This window comes from Anomaloglossus baeobatrachus, chromosome 6 (genome assembly GCF_048569485.1).
Source record: "Anomaloglossus baeobatrachus isolate aAnoBae1 chromosome 6, aAnoBae1.hap1, whole genome shotgun sequence".
NCBI lineage: Eukaryota > Metazoa > Chordata > Amphibia > Anura > Aromobatidae > Anomaloglossus > Anomaloglossus baeobatrachus.
The window spans coordinates 246,045,441-246,065,614 of record NC_134358.1 but is presented as its reverse complement, the minus strand read 5'-3'; the positions used below and the strand labels follow the sequence as shown (position 1 = coordinate 246,065,614).

At 48.7% G+C, this 20,174-nt stretch overlaps 1 protein-coding gene across 1 annotated transcript in view; it reads right to left on the bottom strand.

The window, feature by feature from the left end:
• RBM22 (RNA binding motif protein 22) overlaps nt 1–20,174 on the bottom strand; it is a 51,649-nt gene that overhangs the window by 29,355 nt on the left and 2,120 nt on the right. Inside the window, exon 2 of the mRNA XM_075316463.1 lies at nt 15,284–15,337. Coding sequence (XP_075172578.1) covers nt 15,284–15,337 — 54 coding nt within the window. The remainder of the gene's footprint in view (nt 1–15,283; nt 15,338–20,174) is intronic.

Sequence of the window (20,174 nt, the reverse complement as noted above, 5' to 3'; positions counted from 1 at the left end):
GCCGGGATGCAGGTAGGAGATGTTCCTCGCTCCTGCGGCTTCACACACAGCAATGTGTGATGCTGCAGGAACGAGGAACTACATCGTACCTGTCGCTGCACCGGCATTATGGAAATGTCGGAGAATACACCGATAATACGATAACGACGCTTGCGCTCGTTCATCGTATCTAAAAGGTTTTACACACTACGACATCGCAAGTGACGCCGGATGTGCGTCACTTTCGATTTGACCCCACCGACATCGCACCTGCAATGCCGTAGTGTGCAAAGTACCCCTAAGGCTAGGCCATCAATGTAGTGGACAACCTCTTTAAGAAGTTAGGCTATGTTCGTACTTTGCGTCATCCTAGTTGCAGTTCTAAATGCATCCTCTGGCAGAAATTGCTTATACCAAAGTTGCTTTTGATCACAAAATCGCGGTAAATACGCGTGCGGTTTTTGCCGCGTTTTTAGTGCTTTTTACCTGCGTTTCCATTGCTTAAAGTCAGATGCGTTTTGATTACAAAGACACTACTAAATAATGTTTTGACAAACACTATGAAAAAAGGGAAAAAAATTGAAAAAATTTTAATTATTTAAATCATAACGAAAATAGTTATATTTCATATAATTATAGCGGTTTTATACTATTTATCGCAATAATTTCAATAAATTAATATTTTTCATTAATTTGATTGTCTGACTATGTGTGTGTGTGTGTAAAGGGACATATCATTCCATTATTTTGATGTCAAACGAATGTTTTCTGCAGCTAAAAAGCAGGTAAAATGCTAGAATTTTGATGTTTGTTGCTTTTTAAAACTTCTCTGACTTCAATGTTAGCAAAAAGCAGCCCAAATGGCAAAAACAATTGACATTCTGCTTCTTTGAACGCAGAGTTTTTGCCCAAAATTATGCAAATTAAACGCAGCGTTTTGAACTGCAAAGTGCGGAATAGAAATCCACTTTTCCCATAGACTTTGCTGGAAAATCAAAACGCATGCATTTCGGCATGAAAACGCTGCAGTTCAAAACGCTGCAGAAAAGCAGGTGAAAACGCAAAGTGCGGACACAGCCTTACAACAATGAAAGGTATTGGAGAAAATTGGGGAAACAAATTGGCCCAGACAAAATGATAAATGTCACGCATTGTGTGTTGGAGTCAAAAGGACACACACACAAAAAAAAAAAAAAGTTACATATAGGGATAATTCAGTCAGTTTTACATTTCCATATGCTGCCTCTATTTTCTAGCCTCATCCAAGCACAGACTGATCTATAGCCCCATTATATGATATTTGGTGCTCCCCGGCCACATTGATACAGCACTCTATGGCAAGTACGTGTAAAGCCAAAACTAAGAATGGAATTAACACAGAATATGTGTGATTCTACCCATTACACTTTGGCTTTAGGGGGCCAATTCATCAGTGTGCCAGAATTTTTGCATAAAATTATTTTATATGTAGCAATTTTTTATTGCGCAACTTGTACCGTATTTTTCGGACCATAAGATGCACTTTTTTTCCCCCAAATGTTGGGGGAAAGTGGGGGGTGAGTCTTATGGTCTGAATGTGGGTGCTGCGGTGGAGCGGGTCATCGGGGGCACGAGCAGGCTGTAGCAGCCTGCCGTGACCACGTGGACCCGCTCATTTAATATGCACGCCCATCATCCCTTAGCGCTGAAGCTGGCACTGACAGGTGGGCGGGATGATGGGCGGGGGATAAACAGCCGGCCCGCATGATCACCCCTGGCAACTACGGCCTGGAGTGATCATGTGCGGCTGTATTCACTGCCCCCCGCGCATCATCAGTGGGTGGACACTAGCGGCGCGCACAGCGATGACGTTATCACTGTGCGCATGTGTCCACACGCAGCCGCCGGCACAGACACAGGAGATGATCGCAATGCTGCAAGGGAAAGGGGACGACTCCACTCAGCGGCGCTGCCGCTGACACAGACGGGAGGACGAGCGATGCTGCAGGGAGTGAGGTAAGGCGAGTATGAACGTTTATTTTTTTTATGTGCCACAGGATGCGGCCATACACCAGGACGGGGGTCATGTTATGAGCCGGACGGGGGTCATGTTATGAGCCGGACGGGGGTCATGTTATGAGCCGGACGGGGGTCATGTTATGAGCCGGACGGGGGTCATGTTATGAGCCGGACGGGGGTCATGTTATGAGCCGGACGGGGGTCATGTTATGAGCCGGACGGGGGTCATGTTATGAGCCGGACGGGGGTCATGTTATGAGCCGGACGGGGGTCATGTTATGAGCCGGACGGGGGTCATGTTATGAGCCGGACGGGGGTATATTATGAGCCGGACGGGGGTATATTATGAGCAGGATGGGGGTATATAATGAGCAGGATGCGGCCATATGGCAGGATGATGGTATATAGCAGGATGAGGGACATATACTGTATATACAAGGCAGGAGGATCATTACCAGGATGCGGCACCTTAGTAGAGAATTTGGGGACATTACCCCCATAAGTGTCAGCAGCAGATCCTCGCCCCATAACAGCGTGTCATGACCACCTTTTTTGCTTAAAGTTTTATTTTCCTCCTCTAAAACCAGGGTGCGTCTTATGGTCCGGTGCGTCTTAAAGTCCGAAAAATACGTTAATTGTACAAAAAAAAATTGCGACTTTTGGCGTTTTTGAAAAGCTGGACAGGTTTAGCATAAAAACTTGGATGAGCTTTGCCAGAAAGAGATGTGGAAGCATGGATGTCAAAGTCATCATAATTTACACCACTAAAGTGGCATAAATTATGACAGAAAGGAACTCCTCTACTGACTAGGTCAGTGAGGTAGTGATGCACCAAATTCATTACAAGGTGCACGCCCAAGCATGAAACTGGTGAATTTACTCCAGCATAGCATTCATCAAGCGCCAGTAATGATGAAGCAGTGAACTGATTGTGGCCTCTACATACTCACCAATATCTGTGACATGTCAGTGTTGTTATAACAACAGAAACAAGAGACTGGATTAGCAGGTGGTGGGTGTCTATACCGCAGTGGTGGGGGATCGGTTTGGATGTTGCCAATTTAAAACATGCCAAGTAATTTTTAAACAATTATTTTCCTGGTTGGATGACCCCTTCAATTGAATCTGAATTAGGTTATGTGCCCACACTGTGTTTTTTGCTGCATCTTTTCTTTCAGATTTTAATCAAAAAGGAAAACGGCATCCCAGAAAAGTCTATGAGAATCCTGACTTGCTGTGCACATATTGCAGATTGTTTCCTTGCAGATTTTGGTGCAGAAAAAAAGAAGCAGCATGTCAATTCTTTCTGTATCTTTTTCCTGCTGTGTATTATACTTGTCCCCACTCGCAGCACTCACACTTCTCCTCACACACCATGCATTTGACATGGTGTGTGAGGCTCTCCGTAGCTCAGTAACCCAAGGTCATCATGGTGACAACCCAGGGTTGCCACAGCAGCGATGAGGTCACTGTGATCACATTACAGGGACCCGATCGTCAGGTAGACGTAAGCAATCCCTCTCCCTGCCTCGTGAATGCTGCGATTGCACTGATCGCAACATTTAGGGGTTAAACTGCCGGGAGTGGCGTGGGCACTACTCGTGGCAGTGAGAGCCGGGTCACGGCTGTAATATCAGCCAGAGACCCAGCGACGATTGCGTGGGTACAGCGCAGTAATCCCTGCGATCATCATGAACCAAAAAAAAGGGAATTTTGTTTACTTACCGTAAATTCCTTTTCTTCTAGCTCCTATTGGGAGACCCAGACAATTGGGTGTATAGCTTCTGCCTCTGGAGGCCACACAAAGTACTACACTTTAAAAAAGTGTAACCCCTCCCCTCTGCCTATACACCCTCCCATGGACCACGGGCTCCTCAGTTTTGGTGCAAAAGCAGGAAGGAGAAAACTTATAAATTGGTCTAGGGTAAATTCAATCCAAAGGATGTTCGGAGAACTGAAAACCATGAACCAAAAGAACAAATCAATATCAACAACATGTGTACACAAAAGAATAACCAGCCCGAAGGGCACAGGGGCGGGTGCTGGGTCTCCCAATAGGAGCTAGAAGAAAAGGAATTTACGGTAAGTAAACAAAATTCCCTTTTTCTTTGTCGCTCCATTGGGAGACCCAGACAATTGGGACGTCCAAGAGCAGTCCCTGGGCGGGTAAAACAATACCTCAATAAAAAAGAGCCGAAAACGGCCCCCTCTTACAGGTGGGCAACCGCCGCCTGGAGGACTCGCCTACCTAGACTGGCGTCTGCCGAAGCATAGGTATGCACTTGATAGTGCTTCGTGAAAGTGTGCAGACTAGACCACGTAGCTGCCTGACACACCTGCTGAGCCGTCGCCCGGTGCCGTAATGCCCAGGACGCACCTACGGCTCTGGTAGAATGGGCTTTCAACCCTGAAGGGAGCGGAAGCCCAGAAATACGGTAGGCCTCGAGAATCGGTTCCTTGATCCACCGAGCCAAGGTTGACTTGGAGGCCTGAGAGCCCTTACGCTGGCCAGCGACAAGGACAAAGAGCGCGTCTGAACGGCGCAGGGGCGCCGTGCGAGACACATAGACCCGGAGTGCTCTCACAAGATCCAAAGAATGCAAATTCTTTTCACACTGGTGAATTGGATTAGGGCAAAAGGAAGGCAAGGAGATATCCTGATTTAGATGAAAAGGAGATACCACCTTAGGGAGAAATTCCGGGACAGGGCGCAGAACCACCTTATCCTGGTGGAAAACCAGGAAGGGAGCTTTGCATGACAGCGCTGCAAGCTCAGACACTCTCCGAAGTGATGTGACTGCCACCAGGAAGGCCACCTTCTGAGAAAGACGGGAGAGAGAGACATCTCGCAGCGGCTCAAAAGGCGGCTTTTGAAGAGCCGTCAGGACCCTGTTAAGATCCCAAGGTTCCAACGGACGTTTGTAAGGTGGGACCATGTGGCAAACCCCCTGCAGGAACGTGCGGACCTGCGGAAGCCTAGCTAGACTCTTTTGAAAAAACACGGAGAGCGCCGATACTTGGCCCTCGAGAGAGCCGAGGGACAAACACTTGTCCATGCCAGATTGTAGGAATGAAAGGAATGTGGGTAAAGCAAACGGCCATGGAGAAAAACCGTTATCAGAGCACCAGGATAAGAAAATTTGCCAAGACCTGTAATAGATCTTGCCGGACGTTGGCTTCCTGGCTTGTCTCATGGTGGCAATGACATCCTGAGATAACCCTGAAGACGCTAGGAGCCAGGACTCAATGGCCACACAGTCAGGTTGAGGGCCACAGAATTCAGATGGAAAAACGGGCCTTATGACAGCAAGTCTGGGCGGTCTGGAAGTGCCCACGGTTGACCCACCGTGAGATGCCACAGATCCGGGTACCACGACCGCCTCAGCCAGTCTGGAGCGACGAGAATGGCACGACGGCAATCGGACCGGATCTTGCGTAGTACCCTGGGCAGCATTGCCAGAGGAGGAAACACATATGGCAGTCGAAACTGCGACCAATCCTGGACCAAAGCGTCCGCTGCCAGAGCTCAGTGATGCTGAGACTGCGCCATGAAGGCCGGGACCTTGTTGTTGTGTCGTGACGCCATGAGATCGACGTCCGGCGTTCCCCAGCGGCGACAGATCTCTCGAAACACGCCTGGGTGAGGAGACCATTCCCCCGCGTCCATGCCCTGACAACTGAGAAAATCTGCTTCCCAGTTTTCTACGCCCGGGATGTGAACTGCGGAGATGGTGGAGCCTGTGACTTCCACCCACTGCAGAATCCGCCGGACTTCCTGGAAGGCTTGACGACTGCGAGTGCCGCCTTTGTGGTTGATGTAGGCGACGGCAGTGGCGTTGTCCGACTGGATTCGGATCTGCCTGCCCTCCAGCCCCCGATGGAAAGCCAATAGGGCTAGATATACTGCCCTTATCTCCAGGATATTGATCTGAAGGGACGATTCTATTGGAGTCCAGGTTCCTTGAGCCCTGTGGTGGAGAAAAACCGGTCCCCAACCTGACAGGCTCGCGTCCGTGGTGACCACGGCCCAGGTTGGGGGTAGGAAGGATTTTCCCCGAGACAGATGTGGGTAGGAGCCACCACTGAAGTGATGTTTTGGTTGCAAGGGAAAGAGATGTTCTTGTCTAGGGAAGCCGAACTCTTGTCCCATTTGCGAAGAATTTCCCATTGGAGTGGCCGTAGATGGAATTGCGCGAACGGCACTGCCTCCATAGCTGCCACCATCTTCCCCAGGAAGTGCATGAGGCGCCTTAAGGGGTGTGACTGACTCTGAAGAAGTGATTGCACCCCCGCCTGCAGTGAAAGCTGTTTGTCGCGCAGTAGCTTGACTAACGCTTGCTGGGTATGAAACTCCATCCCGAGGTAAGTCAGTGATTGGGTCGGCGTCAACTTGGATTTCGGGAAATTGATGATCCACCCGAACTGCTGGAGAGTCGCCAGAGTGACGGTAAGACTTCGTTGACACGCCACCCGAGAAGGGGCCCTGACTAGGAGATTGTCCAAGTATGGGATCACCGAGTGGCCCTGAGAGTGCAGGACCGCCACGACGGATGCCATGACTTTGGTGAAAACCCGTGGGGCTGTCGCCAGGCCGAAGGGCAGTGCGACGAACTGGAGGTGTTCGTTCCCGATGGCGAAACGCAGGAAACGTTGATGTTCGGGTGCGATCGGTACGTGGAGATAAGCATCCTTGATGTCGATCGATGCTAGGAAGTCTCCTTGTGACATCGAGGCGATGACCGAGCAGAGAGATTCCATCCGAAACCGTCTGGTTCTCACATGTCTTTTGAGCAGCTTGAGGTCCAGAACGGGACGGAATGACCCGTCCTTTTTTGGCACCACGAACAAGTTGGAGTAAAATCCGCGACCACGTTCCTGAAGGGGAACGGGAATCACAACTCCTATCTTTAGAGCGTCCACTGCCTGAAAAAGTGCGTCGGCCTGTGCGGGGGGTGGGGAGGTTCTGAAGAAACGAGCCGCAGGTCGAGAGCTGAACTCTATCCTGTAACCATGAGACAGAATGTCTCTCACCCATCGGTCTTGAACGTGTGGCCACCAGGCGTCGCCAAAGCGGGAGAGCCTGCCACCGACCGAGGATGTGGCTAGGTGAGGCCGAGAGTCATGAGGAGGCCGTCTTGGAGGCAGTGCCTCCTGCGGCCTTTTGGGGGAGTGACTTGGACCGCCACGCATAGGAGTTCCTCTGGCCTTTCTCCGGCCGGTTGGACGAGGAGGATTGGGGCTTGGCGGAGGGACGAAAGGACCGAAACCTCGATTTGATTTTTCTCTGCTGAGGTCTCTTAGGTTTGGACTGGGGTAAGGAGGAGTCCTTTCCCGAGGATTCCTTAATGATCTCATCCAACCGTTCGCCAAATAAACGGTCGCCAGAAAAAGGCAAACCAGTTAAGAACCTTTGGGAAGCAGAGTCTGCTTTCCATTCGCGCAGCCACATGGCCCTGCGGACTGCCACTGAGTTAGCGGATGCTACAGCCGTACGGCTAGCGGAGTCCAGGACAGCGTTCATGGCGTAGGACGAAAAAGCTGATGCCTGGGATGTCAAAGAAGAAACATGCAGAGCAGAATTCCGCGTGACAGCATTGATCTCAGTCAGACATGCCGAGATTGCTTGGAGAGCCCATACGGCCGCAAAAGCTGGGGCGAAAGACGCACCCGTGGCCTCATAAATAGACTTCACCAAGAGCTCTATCTGTCTGTCAGTGGCATCCTTCAGGGATGAACCATCGGCAACAGACACCATGGACCTAGCAGCCAATCTAGAGACCGGAGGATCCACCTTGGGAGAGAGTGCCCAGCCCTTAACGACATCAGTTGGAAAGGGATAACGCGTGTCAGTGTGCCGTTTAGCAAAGCGCTTGTCCGGGACCGCTCTGGGCTTCTGGACAGCGTCCCTGAAGTTAGAGTGATCAAAAAACGTATTGCGCGTACGTTTGGGGAATCGAAATTGGTGTTTCTCCTGCTGAGAAGCCGACTCCTCTACAGGAGGAGGCGGGGGGGAGATATCCAACACCTGGTTGATGGACGAGATAAGATCATTTACTAAGGCGTCCCCCTCAGGGGTATCAAGGTTGAGGGCAAAGTCAGGGTCAGAGCCCTGAGCTCCCACGTCCGCCTCGTCATCCTGAAAGTCCTCAAGCTGGGATCCAGAGCAGCGTGAGGAGGCCGGGGAAGAGTCCCAGCGAGGCCGCTTAGCTGGTCTGGGACTGCGATCCGGGCAGGAGTCCTCTGCCTGGGACCTAGGGCCTATCCTGGGAGCGCGCTGCGGCGCGGACCGAGAAGGCCCTGGAGGAGACAAACTAACAGGGGCCGGGGCCTGTGAAGAGCCCGGTCTGGACTGCAATGCCTCCAGGAGCTTAGATGACCATTTGTCCATAGACTGAGCAATGGATTGAGAAAGTGACTGAGAGAGTTTCTCAGCAAAAGAGGCCAATGACGGTGACTCTGTCCCTGCAGCCTGCTCAGGGGGAGCAGGGGGATCTACATGAGCCGAGGGGCCCACAAGTGCCCTAGGCTCCGGCTGAGCAAGCGTGGCAGGGGTTGAGCATTGATCACAGTGAGGGTAGGTGGATCCCGCAGGCAACATAGCCCCACAAGAGGTACAGGCCGCGAAAAACACCTGAGCCTTAGTAGCTTTACTCCTTGTGGACGACATGCTGTTGTCTCTTACGAGAGTGACCACTGAGGGTATATGGGAAAAGGGTATACAGCCTTTCCGAACAGATTATATATATATATATATATATATATATATATATATATATATATATATATATATATATATATATATATATATATATATATATATATATATATATATATATATATATATATATATATCCCGGCACCCTAGGGGGACCAGCATATATATATATATATATATATATATATATATATATATATATATATATATATATATATATATATATATATATATATATATATATATATCCCGGCACCCTAGGGGGACCAGCACCGGGTGACCGGTGTGGCTTACCAACCGCTAACGAGCGGAGTGTGTCCTCCAGATTCCTTCCCTGTCGTGGATCCCCGGAGCTGCAGAGCTTTGCTGCTGATTAGCATCCACCGGCAGAATGCCATAAATGGCCGCCGGAGCTCTCGGGGGGGAGTGGAGCCGAGGGCTGCGCTAGCAAAGAGCGGGAATCTGGAGTCCCCACAGTGGTCAATGAGGGGGGAGGGAGACATGCAAGATGCTCCGGCCCTCAAAGCCGACGTCATGTCGGTAATCCCGCCCTTACCCCTGACAGGCAGGCTCGGGGGTGGGATTTTTCGCGACTAGGCTGCGGCGAAGCCGGGGACTAAATTTAAGGCCGCGCCCGACAAGCAGGCACGGTCGGCGCGGAGGTCCGCCGAAAAGATAACGGACGGAACTACCGCGGCTTCCAGGGAGAAGGTGCGACCCTCCCTGTACAGTCCCCACATGGGGACACAGAGTACCTTCAGGCTGCAGGGCCCGGTCCCTGGGGGTGAAGAAGCTCCGGTCCAGGCAGGTTCCACCAGGGGCTGCGGATGGAGCACGGTCCCAGTACATGGATGACCGCTTAGGATCCCACTTCTCCCAGAGCCGCATAAGGGATGGTGAAGGAGACGGCATGTGGCTCCAGCCTCCGTACCCGCAATGGGTACCTCAACCTTAACAACACCGCCGACATAGTGGGGTGAGAAGGGAACATGCCGGGGACCCCATCGGGGACCTCTTTTCTTCCATCCGACATAACTATGTATGAGAATGCATGAGTGGATGTGTGCCTCCTTCCACACAAAGCATAAAACTGAGGAGCCCGTGGTCCACGGGAGGGTGTATAGGCAGAGGGGAGGGGTTACACTTTTTTAAAGTGTAGTACTTTGTGTGGCCTCCAGAGGCAGAAGCTATACAGCCAATTGTCTGGGTCTCCCAATGGAGCGACAAAGAAAATCTAATATATAAAGCTCAGTGTGGTGTGTGTGTGTGTGTGTGTGTGTGTGTGTGTGTCCGCTCGCTAAAGGAATCCGCACCGTCGCAGTTACAATCATGAAATTTTGCACAGACACTCCATGGGACCCAAGGAACGTCATAGACTATGTTTTGACGGGAAAAATTAACCTCGCGCTTTCCAGTTACTTTAAAAAATCCTGCCTCCATTAATCTGAATGGAGCTGGGAGATACGGGCTATTAATAGCAACTGTCAGTGGTTGCTATAGGAACAAAATAAACTGTTAGTTGAAGCTTATGTGTGAGGTAATATGATGTCGGTGGAGAGATGAATAGAGAGACAGAAAAAGACAGAGACCGCCGGGCAAAGAGAGACCGCCGGGCAAAGAGAGACCGCCGGGCAAAGAGAGACCGCCGGGCAAAGAGAGACCGCCGGGCAAAGAGAGACCGCCGGGCAAAGAGAGACCGCCGGGCAAAGAGAGACCGCCGGGCAAAGAGAGACCGCCGGGCAAAGAGAGACCGCCCTGGAAAGAGAGACCGCCCTGGAAAGAGAGACCGCCGGGCAAAGAGAGACCGCCCTGGAAAGAGACAGACAGATAGAGAGAGACAGACAGACACAGAAAGAGAGAGACACAGAGATAGAGACAGAGAAACTGATACAGAGACAGACAGAAACTCAAAGAGAGATAGTTACTAGGGCTGTGGAGTCGGTAAACCAAACCTTTGACTCAGACTCCTCAATTTCTCTTGCACCGACTCCGACTCCCACATATATTGCTTATAGTTAGTTGAAAAATTTATTGTAATACATGAACATCAGACATTTAATAATTTTTATGATACAATAATCAAGATATTTGGATAGAACATAAAATATATTTATTGGAATACAACTTTAGAACACAAAAAACTAATAAATTGTAAATATGTAATACACTATGAAATATACAGTAGATTACATATATATCGTGTGTGTGTATGTATATCACATATTGTATTACATATTTACAATTTATTAGTTTTGTGTGCTAAAGTTGTATTCCAATGTTCTATCTACCGTATTTTTCGGACTATAAGACGCACCCTGGTTTTGGAGGAGGAAAATAGGAAAATAAAATGTGGTCATGACGCACTGTTATGGGGCGAGGATCTGCTGCTGACACTTATGGGGGTAATGTCCCAAAATTCTCTAATAAGGTACCCCATCCTGGTAATGATCCTCCTGCCTTGTATATGATCCTGCTATAAACCCCAATCCTGCTCATATACCAGCATCCTGTTCATATACCCCCCATCCATCCTGCTCATATTCCCCCATCCATCCTTTTCATATACCCCCCATCCTGTTCATATACCCCCCATCCTGTTCATATACCCCCCCATCCTGTTCATATACCCCCCCCCATCCTGTTCATATACCCCCCCCCATCCTGTTCATATACCCCCCCCCATCCTGTTCATATACCCCCCCATCCTGTTCATATACCCCCCCATCCTGTTCATATACCCCCCCATCCTGTTCATATACCCCCCCATCCTGTTCATATACCCCCCCATCCTGTTCATATACCCCCCCATCCTGTTCATATACCCCCCCATCCTGTTCATATACCCCCCCATCCTGTTCATATACCCCCCCATCCTGTTCATATACCCCCCCATCCTGTTCATATACCCCCCCATCCTGTTCATATACCCCCCCATCCTGTTCATATACCCCCCCATCCTGTTCATATACCCCCCCATCCTGTTCATATACCCCCCCATCCTGTTCATATACCCCCCCATCCTGTTCATGTACCCCCCCATCCTGTTCATGTACCCCCCCCATCCTGTTCATATACCCCCATCCTGTTCATATACCCCCATCCTGTTCATATACCCCCATCCTGTTCATATACCCCCATCCTGTTCATATACCCCCCATCCATCCTGCTCATATTCCCCCATCCATCCTTTTCATATACCCCCCATCCTGTTCATATACCCCCCCATCCTGTTCATATACCCCCCCATCCTGTTCATATACCCCCCCATCCTGTTCATATACCCCCCCATCCTGTTCATATACCCCCCCATCCTGTTCATATACCCCCCCATCCTGTTCATATACCCCCCCATCCTGTTCATATACCCCCCCATCCTGTTCATATACCCCCCCATCCTGTTCATATACCCCCCCATCCTGTTCATGTACCCCCCCATCCTGTTCATGTACCCCCCCCATCCTGTTCATATACCCCCATCCTGTTCATATACCCCCATCCTGTTCATATACCCCCATCCTGTTCATATACCCCCATCCTGTTCATATACCCCCATCCTGTTCATATACCCCCCATCCATCCTGCTCATATTCCCCCCATCCATCCTGCTCATATTCCCCCATCCATCCTGCTCATATTCCCCCATCCATCCTGCTCATATTCCCCCATCCATCCTGTTCATATAGCCCCCATCCTGTTCATATACCCATCCTGTTCATATACCCCCCCATCCTGTTCATATACCCCCCCATCCTGTTCATATACCCCCCCATCCTGTTCATATACCCCCCCATCCTGTTCATATACCCCCCCATCCTGTTCATATACCCCCCCATCCTGTTCATATACCCCCCCATCCTGTTCATATACCCCCCCATCCTGTTCATATACCCCCCCATCCTGTTCATATACCCCCCCATCCTGTTCATATACCCCCCCATCCTGTTCATATACCCCCCCATCCTGTTCATATACCCCCCCATCCTGTTCATATACCCCCCCATCCTGTTCATATACCCCCCCATCCTGTTCATATACCCCCCCCATCCTGTTCATGTACCCCCCCCATCCTGTTCATATACCCCCATCCTGTTCATATACCCCCATCCTGTTCATATACCCCCATCCTGTTCATATACCCCCATCCTGTTCATATACCCCCATCCTGTTCATATACCCCCATCCTGTTCATATACCCCCATCCTGTTCATATACCCCCATCCTGTTCATATACCCCCCATCCATCCTGCTCATATTCCCCCATCCATCCTGCTCATATTCCCCCATCCATCCTGTTCATATAGCCCCCATCCTGTTCATATACCCATCCTGTTCATATACCCCCCATCCATCCTGTTCATATACCCCCACCCTGTTCATATACCCCCACCCTGTTCATATACCCCCCAATCCTGTTCATATACCCCCCAATCCTGTTCATATACCCCCCAATCCTGTTCATATACCCCCCAATCCTGTTCATATACCCCCCAATCCTGTTCATATACCCCCCAATCCTGTTCATATACCCCCCAATCCTGTTCATATACCCCCCATCCATCCTGTTCATATACCCCCCAATCCTGTTCATATACCCCCCAATCCTGTTCATATACCCCCCCAATCCTGTTCATATACCCCCCCCAATCCTGTTCATATACCCCCCCAATCCTGTTCATATACCCCCCCAATCCTGTTCATATACCCCCCCAATCCTGTTCATATACCCCCCCCATCCTGTTCATATACCCCCCCATCCTGTTCATATACCCCCCCATCCTGTTCATATACCCCCCCATCCTGTTCATATACCCCCCCATCCTGTTCATATACCCCCCCATCCTGTTCATATACCCCCCCATCCTGTTCATATACCCCCCCATCCTGTTCATATACCCCCCCATCCTGTTCATATACCCCCCCATCCTGTTCATATACCCCCCCATCCTGTTCATATACCCCCCCATCCTGTTCATATACCCCCCCATCCTGTTCATATACCCCCCCATCCTGTTCATATACCCCCCCATCCTGTTCATATACCCCCCCATGCATCCTGCTCATATACTCCCATCCTGCTATATGCCCCCATCGTGCTCATATACCATCCTGGTATATGGCCTGTATCCTATAGCACAGAGAAAAAAAACCCCAAACGTTTATACTCACCTTTTCCTCACTCCCTGCAGCCGATCATCTTCCTCTCTGCACCACTGACGTGTGTGTGTGTGTGTGTGTGTGTGTGTGTGTGTGTGTGTGTGTGTGTGTGTGTGTGTGTGTGTGTGTGTGTGTGTGTGTGTGTGTGTGTGTGTGTGTGTGTGTGTGTGTGTGTGTGTGTGTGCAGCCGTTCCTGTGCAGCACTTGATGTCTTCCTGTCTGTGCCGATCAGCTGACCGGCACAGACAGGAAGACATCGCGTGCTGCAGGGGGCTGCCCCACACATGGGGACGGGTGAGTGTACTGATTCACTGCACCCCGCGCTGATAATGATGTGCGGGGTGCAGTGAATACAGCCGCACATAACCACTCCAGGCTGTAATTTCCAGGGGTGATCATGCAGACCGGCTCTTTACTATGCGCACGTCCCCGCTCGTCCTCCCGCCCACCTGTCAGTGCCGGCTTCTGCGCTGAGAAATGGGCGGGAGGATGGGCGTGCATATGTAATGAGCGGGCCCATGTGGTCACAGCAGGCTGCTACAGCCTGCTCGTGCCCCCGATGACCCGCTCCACCGCAGCACCTCATTCCCCGCAGCCACAGTCAGACCATAAGACGCACCCCCAACTTTCCCCCAACATTTGGGGGGAAAAAAGTGCGTCTTATGGTCCAAAAAATACGGTAAATATCTTGATTATTGTATCATAAAAATTATTAAAATGTCTAATGTTCACATTGCACTACAATACATTTTTCCCTTAAATATAAGCATTATACTAAATATTATTTAGTAAAATATTCAGCACATTCTGCATTGCACTACTGTCCCCAATTTATTATATATTTTAGGAGTCGGAGTCGGTGCATTTTATACCGACTCCACCAAAATGAGCTCAGACTCCACAGCCCTGATAGTTACTATCTCAGGCAATGCCCGGGTACTACAGCTAGTAAATAAATAAATAAATGAATGAAAACATAAAAAAAAAGCACAAACGCGATAAAAAATAGCGTTTTTTTCTGCCAAAGCATGCAGTTGTGTGTGCAGAAAATCTGAACACAAATCTGCTACGTGGGCACATAACCTCTAATAATATGATAAGGGTAAGGGTTGGATCGTCTCTGCTTACTCTTCTGAACTAGGTTAGTGAACGCCAACACTGTCAGAAATCACGTGCTGTAGACGAGGGACAGATGACCACAATTCCTCGAATTATCAAATGTTAAATTAAAAAGTTAATTATTTTTCAACCCCCTCAAGAACAAGTTAGTGTCACAGAACACGCTGCTGATTAACGTATGAGCCGAGGTGACTTCTCGTGTACTTAGAGGCGCCACGTGTGAGAGAACGGTGCTCTGCAGCTTGTGCCGATACATCACAACCACAGAAGCCAAGCAGATAGACAACTCATTTCCTACCCTCTGAGGGGCTCACTTACCATCCTGATATATGGATTTTCTCCCAAACATGTCTGACAAAGAATTGGAAAGTCCTGAAAAGACAAACATTGGTGTATCAGTAACAGTTGTGTTCCTCAATGTCAGAGGCAGAACCATCACAGGATTGGTGAATAATGGGATTCTTCCAGAGACACTGATTTTCTGGTTTGTTATGCCACATATGCCTGGCAGGTGGGTTAAACATAGGTGGTCAGCTTTCTCGGCCCACATCTGTTCTACGCTTTCTGTATGTGCTCAGTGAAGCTCCTCCGAGGGAGTCAGCGACATTGAGGAGTCGAAGGTTTGGCTCTACAGCCCTGCTGATTGGCTGCATATGCAAGGCATAGAACTGTAGTGTGGTCTTGGGGAGACCGTTACGTGAGGTGGTATAGGGTGGAATATAGAATTTAAGAAGGGGGTTTTCCAACTTCTGAATAACCCCTTTAACGACTGTTCTGTCTCCATATAGAACTACGTTCACCGCCTGTGTGTACATCCTGGTGATCACCTGACGAACAAGCAAAATGTGGTTACTTGGAAGCGGTGTTCCTACAGAGACTTGTTTGCTGATCACCTCCTTGTCTAAACTCACCATTAGTGAGGACGCGTGTACAGAGGCCAATCCCGGCCATTTATCTGCCTCGCCGACCACACTCCCAGGTACACAGAACAATAGGCAATATGATCATTGTGCAGAGAATACGATGTTCTCAGCAGCACATTACTGATTACACAGGACAATGTGCTGCTGAAAATTGTTTTTAAGCTTAAAACGTGTTTCACACAGAAACCGAGCATTTTAGTCATTCTTTGGGTGATTGGTGGACGGTTTAGACTGGCCAACAATCGGGAATCAAGCCTTCCTGGGACCGCTCCACTACCAGCGTATGCACCCCCAAGGCTCAATTCAGATGCTCATGAAATATATAGGTATACATGCAGCTAGTAACTTCAGGTTGGGACACCTGCTGCTGGTTCACACACGGCTGAGAATTCAGCCATAGTGACACTGAACATGCAGTGATAGCTTGCGAAAGTATTCGGCCCCTTTGATTTTTTCAACCTTTTCCCACATTTCAAGCTTCAAACATAAAGATATACATTTTTATGTTATAGTGAAGAATCAACAGCAAGTGGGACAACTGTGAAGTTGAATGAAATTTATTGCTTATTTTAAACTTTTTTAAAAAATAAATAACTGAAAATTGGGGCGTGCAATATTATTCATCCCCTTTCAGTTAATACTTTGTAGCGCCACCTTTTTCTGCGATTACAGCTGCAAGTCGCTTGGGGTATGTGTCTATCAGTTTTGAACATCGAGAGACTGAAATTCTTGCCCATTCTTCCTTTACAAACAGCTGGAGCTGAGTGAGGTTGGATGGAGAGTGTTTGTGAACAGCAGTTTTAAGCTCTTTCCACAGATTCTCGATTGGATTCTGGTCTGGACTTTGACTTGGTCATTCTAACACCTGGATACGTTTATTTGTGAACCATTCCATTGTAGATTTTGCTTTGTTTTGGATCATTGTCTTGCTGAAAGACAATTCTGCATCCCAGTCTCAGGTTTTTTGCAGACTCCAACAGGTTTTCTTCCAGAATGGTCCTGTATTTATCTCCATCCATCTTCCCATCAATTTTAACCATCTTCCCTGTCCCTGCTGAAGAAAAGCAGGCCCAAACCATGATGCTGCCACCACCATGTTTGACAGTGGGGATGGTGTGTTCAGGGTGATGAGCTGTGTTGCTTTTATGCCAAACATATCGTTTGGCATTGTGTGCAAGAAGTGCAAAAAGTTCTATTTTGGTTTCATGTGACCAGAGCACCTTCTTCCACATGTTTGATGTCTCCCAGGTGGCTTGTGGCAAACTTTAAACAACACTTATTATGGATATCTTTGAGAAATTGCTTTCTCCTTGCCACTCTTCCATAAAGGCCAGATTTGTGCAGTGTACGACTGATTGTTGTCCTATGGACAGACGCTCCCACCTCAGCTGTATATCTCTGCAGTTCATCCAGAGTGATCATGGGCCTCTTGGCTGCATCTCAGATTAGTCTTCTCCTTGTTTGAGATGAAAGTTTGGATTTCAATCCATTTCAATATGATCGCTTGCACAGTGCTCCTTGAGATGTGTAAAGTTTTGGAAATCTTTTTGTAACCAAATCTGGCTTCAAATTTCTCCACAACAGTATCATGGACCTGCCTGTTGTGTTCCTTGGTCTTCATGATGCTATTTGCTCTTTAAAAACAGAACACTGACTATCTCAGAGCAGGTGCATTTATACGGAGACTTGATTACACACAGGTGGCTTAGGCTGCTTTCACACATCTGGTTTTTGCAGTGTGGCACAATACGGCGCTCTGCAGAAAAAACGCAACCGTTTTGGGGTTTTTTCCGCCGGTTGCGTTTTTTCCTCATAGACTTGCATCAGCGCCGTATTGAGCCGCATGGCCTTGCGTCCAGTTTGTGACGGATGCGGCATATTTAGCCCATGCGGCGGCCGGATGAAACGTTGCCTGGCACGTTTTTTTGTGCGGCGAAAAAAAACGCATCGCACCGGACCCGGCGCGATTTACAATGCAAGCCTATGGACGCCGGATGCCGTTTTTTGCACTGTGCATGCTCAGTATCAAGCCGCATCCGTCAAAAAACGGACGGGCCGCATGGAAAAAACTTATGCAACGGATCCGTTTTTTTCGCCGCATCCATTGCATAGGTTTTTGAGCCGGATTGAGCCGCACTGCTTAAACCGGATGTATGAAAGCACTGCAGCCTTATATTTATCATCAGTCATTTAGGACAACATTGGATCATTCAGAGATCCTCAATGAACTTCTGGAGTGAGTTTACTGCACTGAAAGTAAAGGGGACGAATAATATTGCACGCCCCTATTTTCAGTTATTTATTTTTTAAAAAAAATTAAAATAAGCAATAACTTTCATTCAACTTCACAATTGTGTCCCACTTGTTGTTGATTCTTCACCATAACATTAAAATTTTGATCTTTATGTTTGAAGCCTGAAATGTGGGAAAAGGTTGAAAAATTCAAGGGGGTCAAATACTTTTGCAAGGCACTGTAGCACTTACCAGGATCGCTACAAGAACACAAAACATTTAGGCTATGTTCACACATGCATGCATTTCCTTCTCCCAGAAAAGTCTTAGGGTATGTGCACACGTTGCTTTTTTTTCCGCGCGGAAAAAAAACGCACCCTCTGGCAGAGGGGAGAATTGTAAACAATGCTTTTTGAGAAACAACGCATCGAAAACGCATGCGTTTTTCATGCGTTTTCCATGCGTTTTTTTAGGTGCGTTTTTTAAGACTTGGGTACCTATACGTCAGAAAACCCCCACAAGTGACCCCATTTTGGAATCTGCACCACTCAAGGATTTTATTCAGGAGTATATTAATCATTTTGAATCCACAGCTACTTCCCCCAAAATGTAGCTGTAGAAACAATATTCTCACTGTTGGGCTATGTGGCCATGATCCAGCGACATGGCGTCTAGTACACAGTGTCAGCCTTCCTGCAGAGATGTGAGTGTTTCCCACGGGAGAACGCAGCTGCCCATGCCCACGATTTGGGTTCAGGCTGCTGTGGAGCTCTATTCTACCTGCAGAGAACACTCATCTACGCAGCATAAATTGACATGCTGAGGCTCGGGAAGCTGCTTCACAGGTCGGTTTATGCTGCAGAGAAAAGAAGCACAGTGGGCATGAGATTTCTAAAAATCCTTCCACTGTGCTTCTACTGCACAACGCAGCGTCATGGACGCAGGGAAAACACTCTGCGCCCAAAACGCTGCAAACCCCGATTGTGGGCATCCAGTCTAAAAAGCGTCAATGGAGGTCAAATATATATACAACGTCCCCCCCCCCCTGCATATTCTAAGCTGGCACCTTTAGTACCTTTCATGTGGCACTAAAGGGTGCCTAGCCTAGTTTTTATCACAAAAACAAAAAAAAAATGGCGTGGGGTCCCCCCTATTTTTGATAGCCAGTCAGGGTAAAGCAGACAGCTGTAGCCTGCAAACCACAGCTGGCAGCTTCATCTTGTCTGGTGATCAATTTGGAGGGCTCCCCAGGTTTTTTTTTTTTATTTATAAATAAAAATAATAAAAAAAAAATAACATGGGGTCCCCCCAAATTAGATCACCAGCCAAGGTGAAGCTGACAGCTGAGGTCTGGTATTCTCAGGGTGGGAAGAGCCATGGTTATTGGACTCTTCCCAGCCTAAAAATAGCAGGCCACAGCCGCCCCAGAAGTGGCGCATCCATTAGATGCGCCAATCCTGGCGCTTCGCCCCAACTCATCCCGCGCCCTGGTGCGTTGGCAAACGGGGTAATAAATGGGGTTGATACCAGATGTGTAATGTCACCTGGCATCAAGCCCAGCAATTAGTGATGTCACGGCGTCTATCAGACACCCGACATAACTAATTGACAGTAAACAAAAGCAAAAAAAGACAACAAAACATTTTTTATTAGAAAAAACACTCCCCAAATCATTCCCTTGTTCTCCAATTTAATAAAAAAAATGGGTCCGCAGAAATCCATTTGGACGTCCCACGTCGGCTCTGGACCTTCTAGAATATGGGGGCACGTTCAGGGAACGTATCCCCCATTTTCTAGGAGGGCAGACCCTCCATTTGAGGAGAGTGGGTGCAAAAATCTGCACCCACTCTCCCCGGGTCACAGCTGCAGAGTGCCGAGCAGCCAGCACAGCTCACACTGAACACAGTGCTGGCTGTCAGCTGCTCGGCACATGTGACCGGCCGGCGTCTGCTGTGAAGGAGGAGGGAGGCGCGGGGGATCAGCGCTGCGACCGGACAGGTATGTATGACACCAGGGGGAATTGGGGTGAACGGGCAGGGCCTGGGTGCATTTTT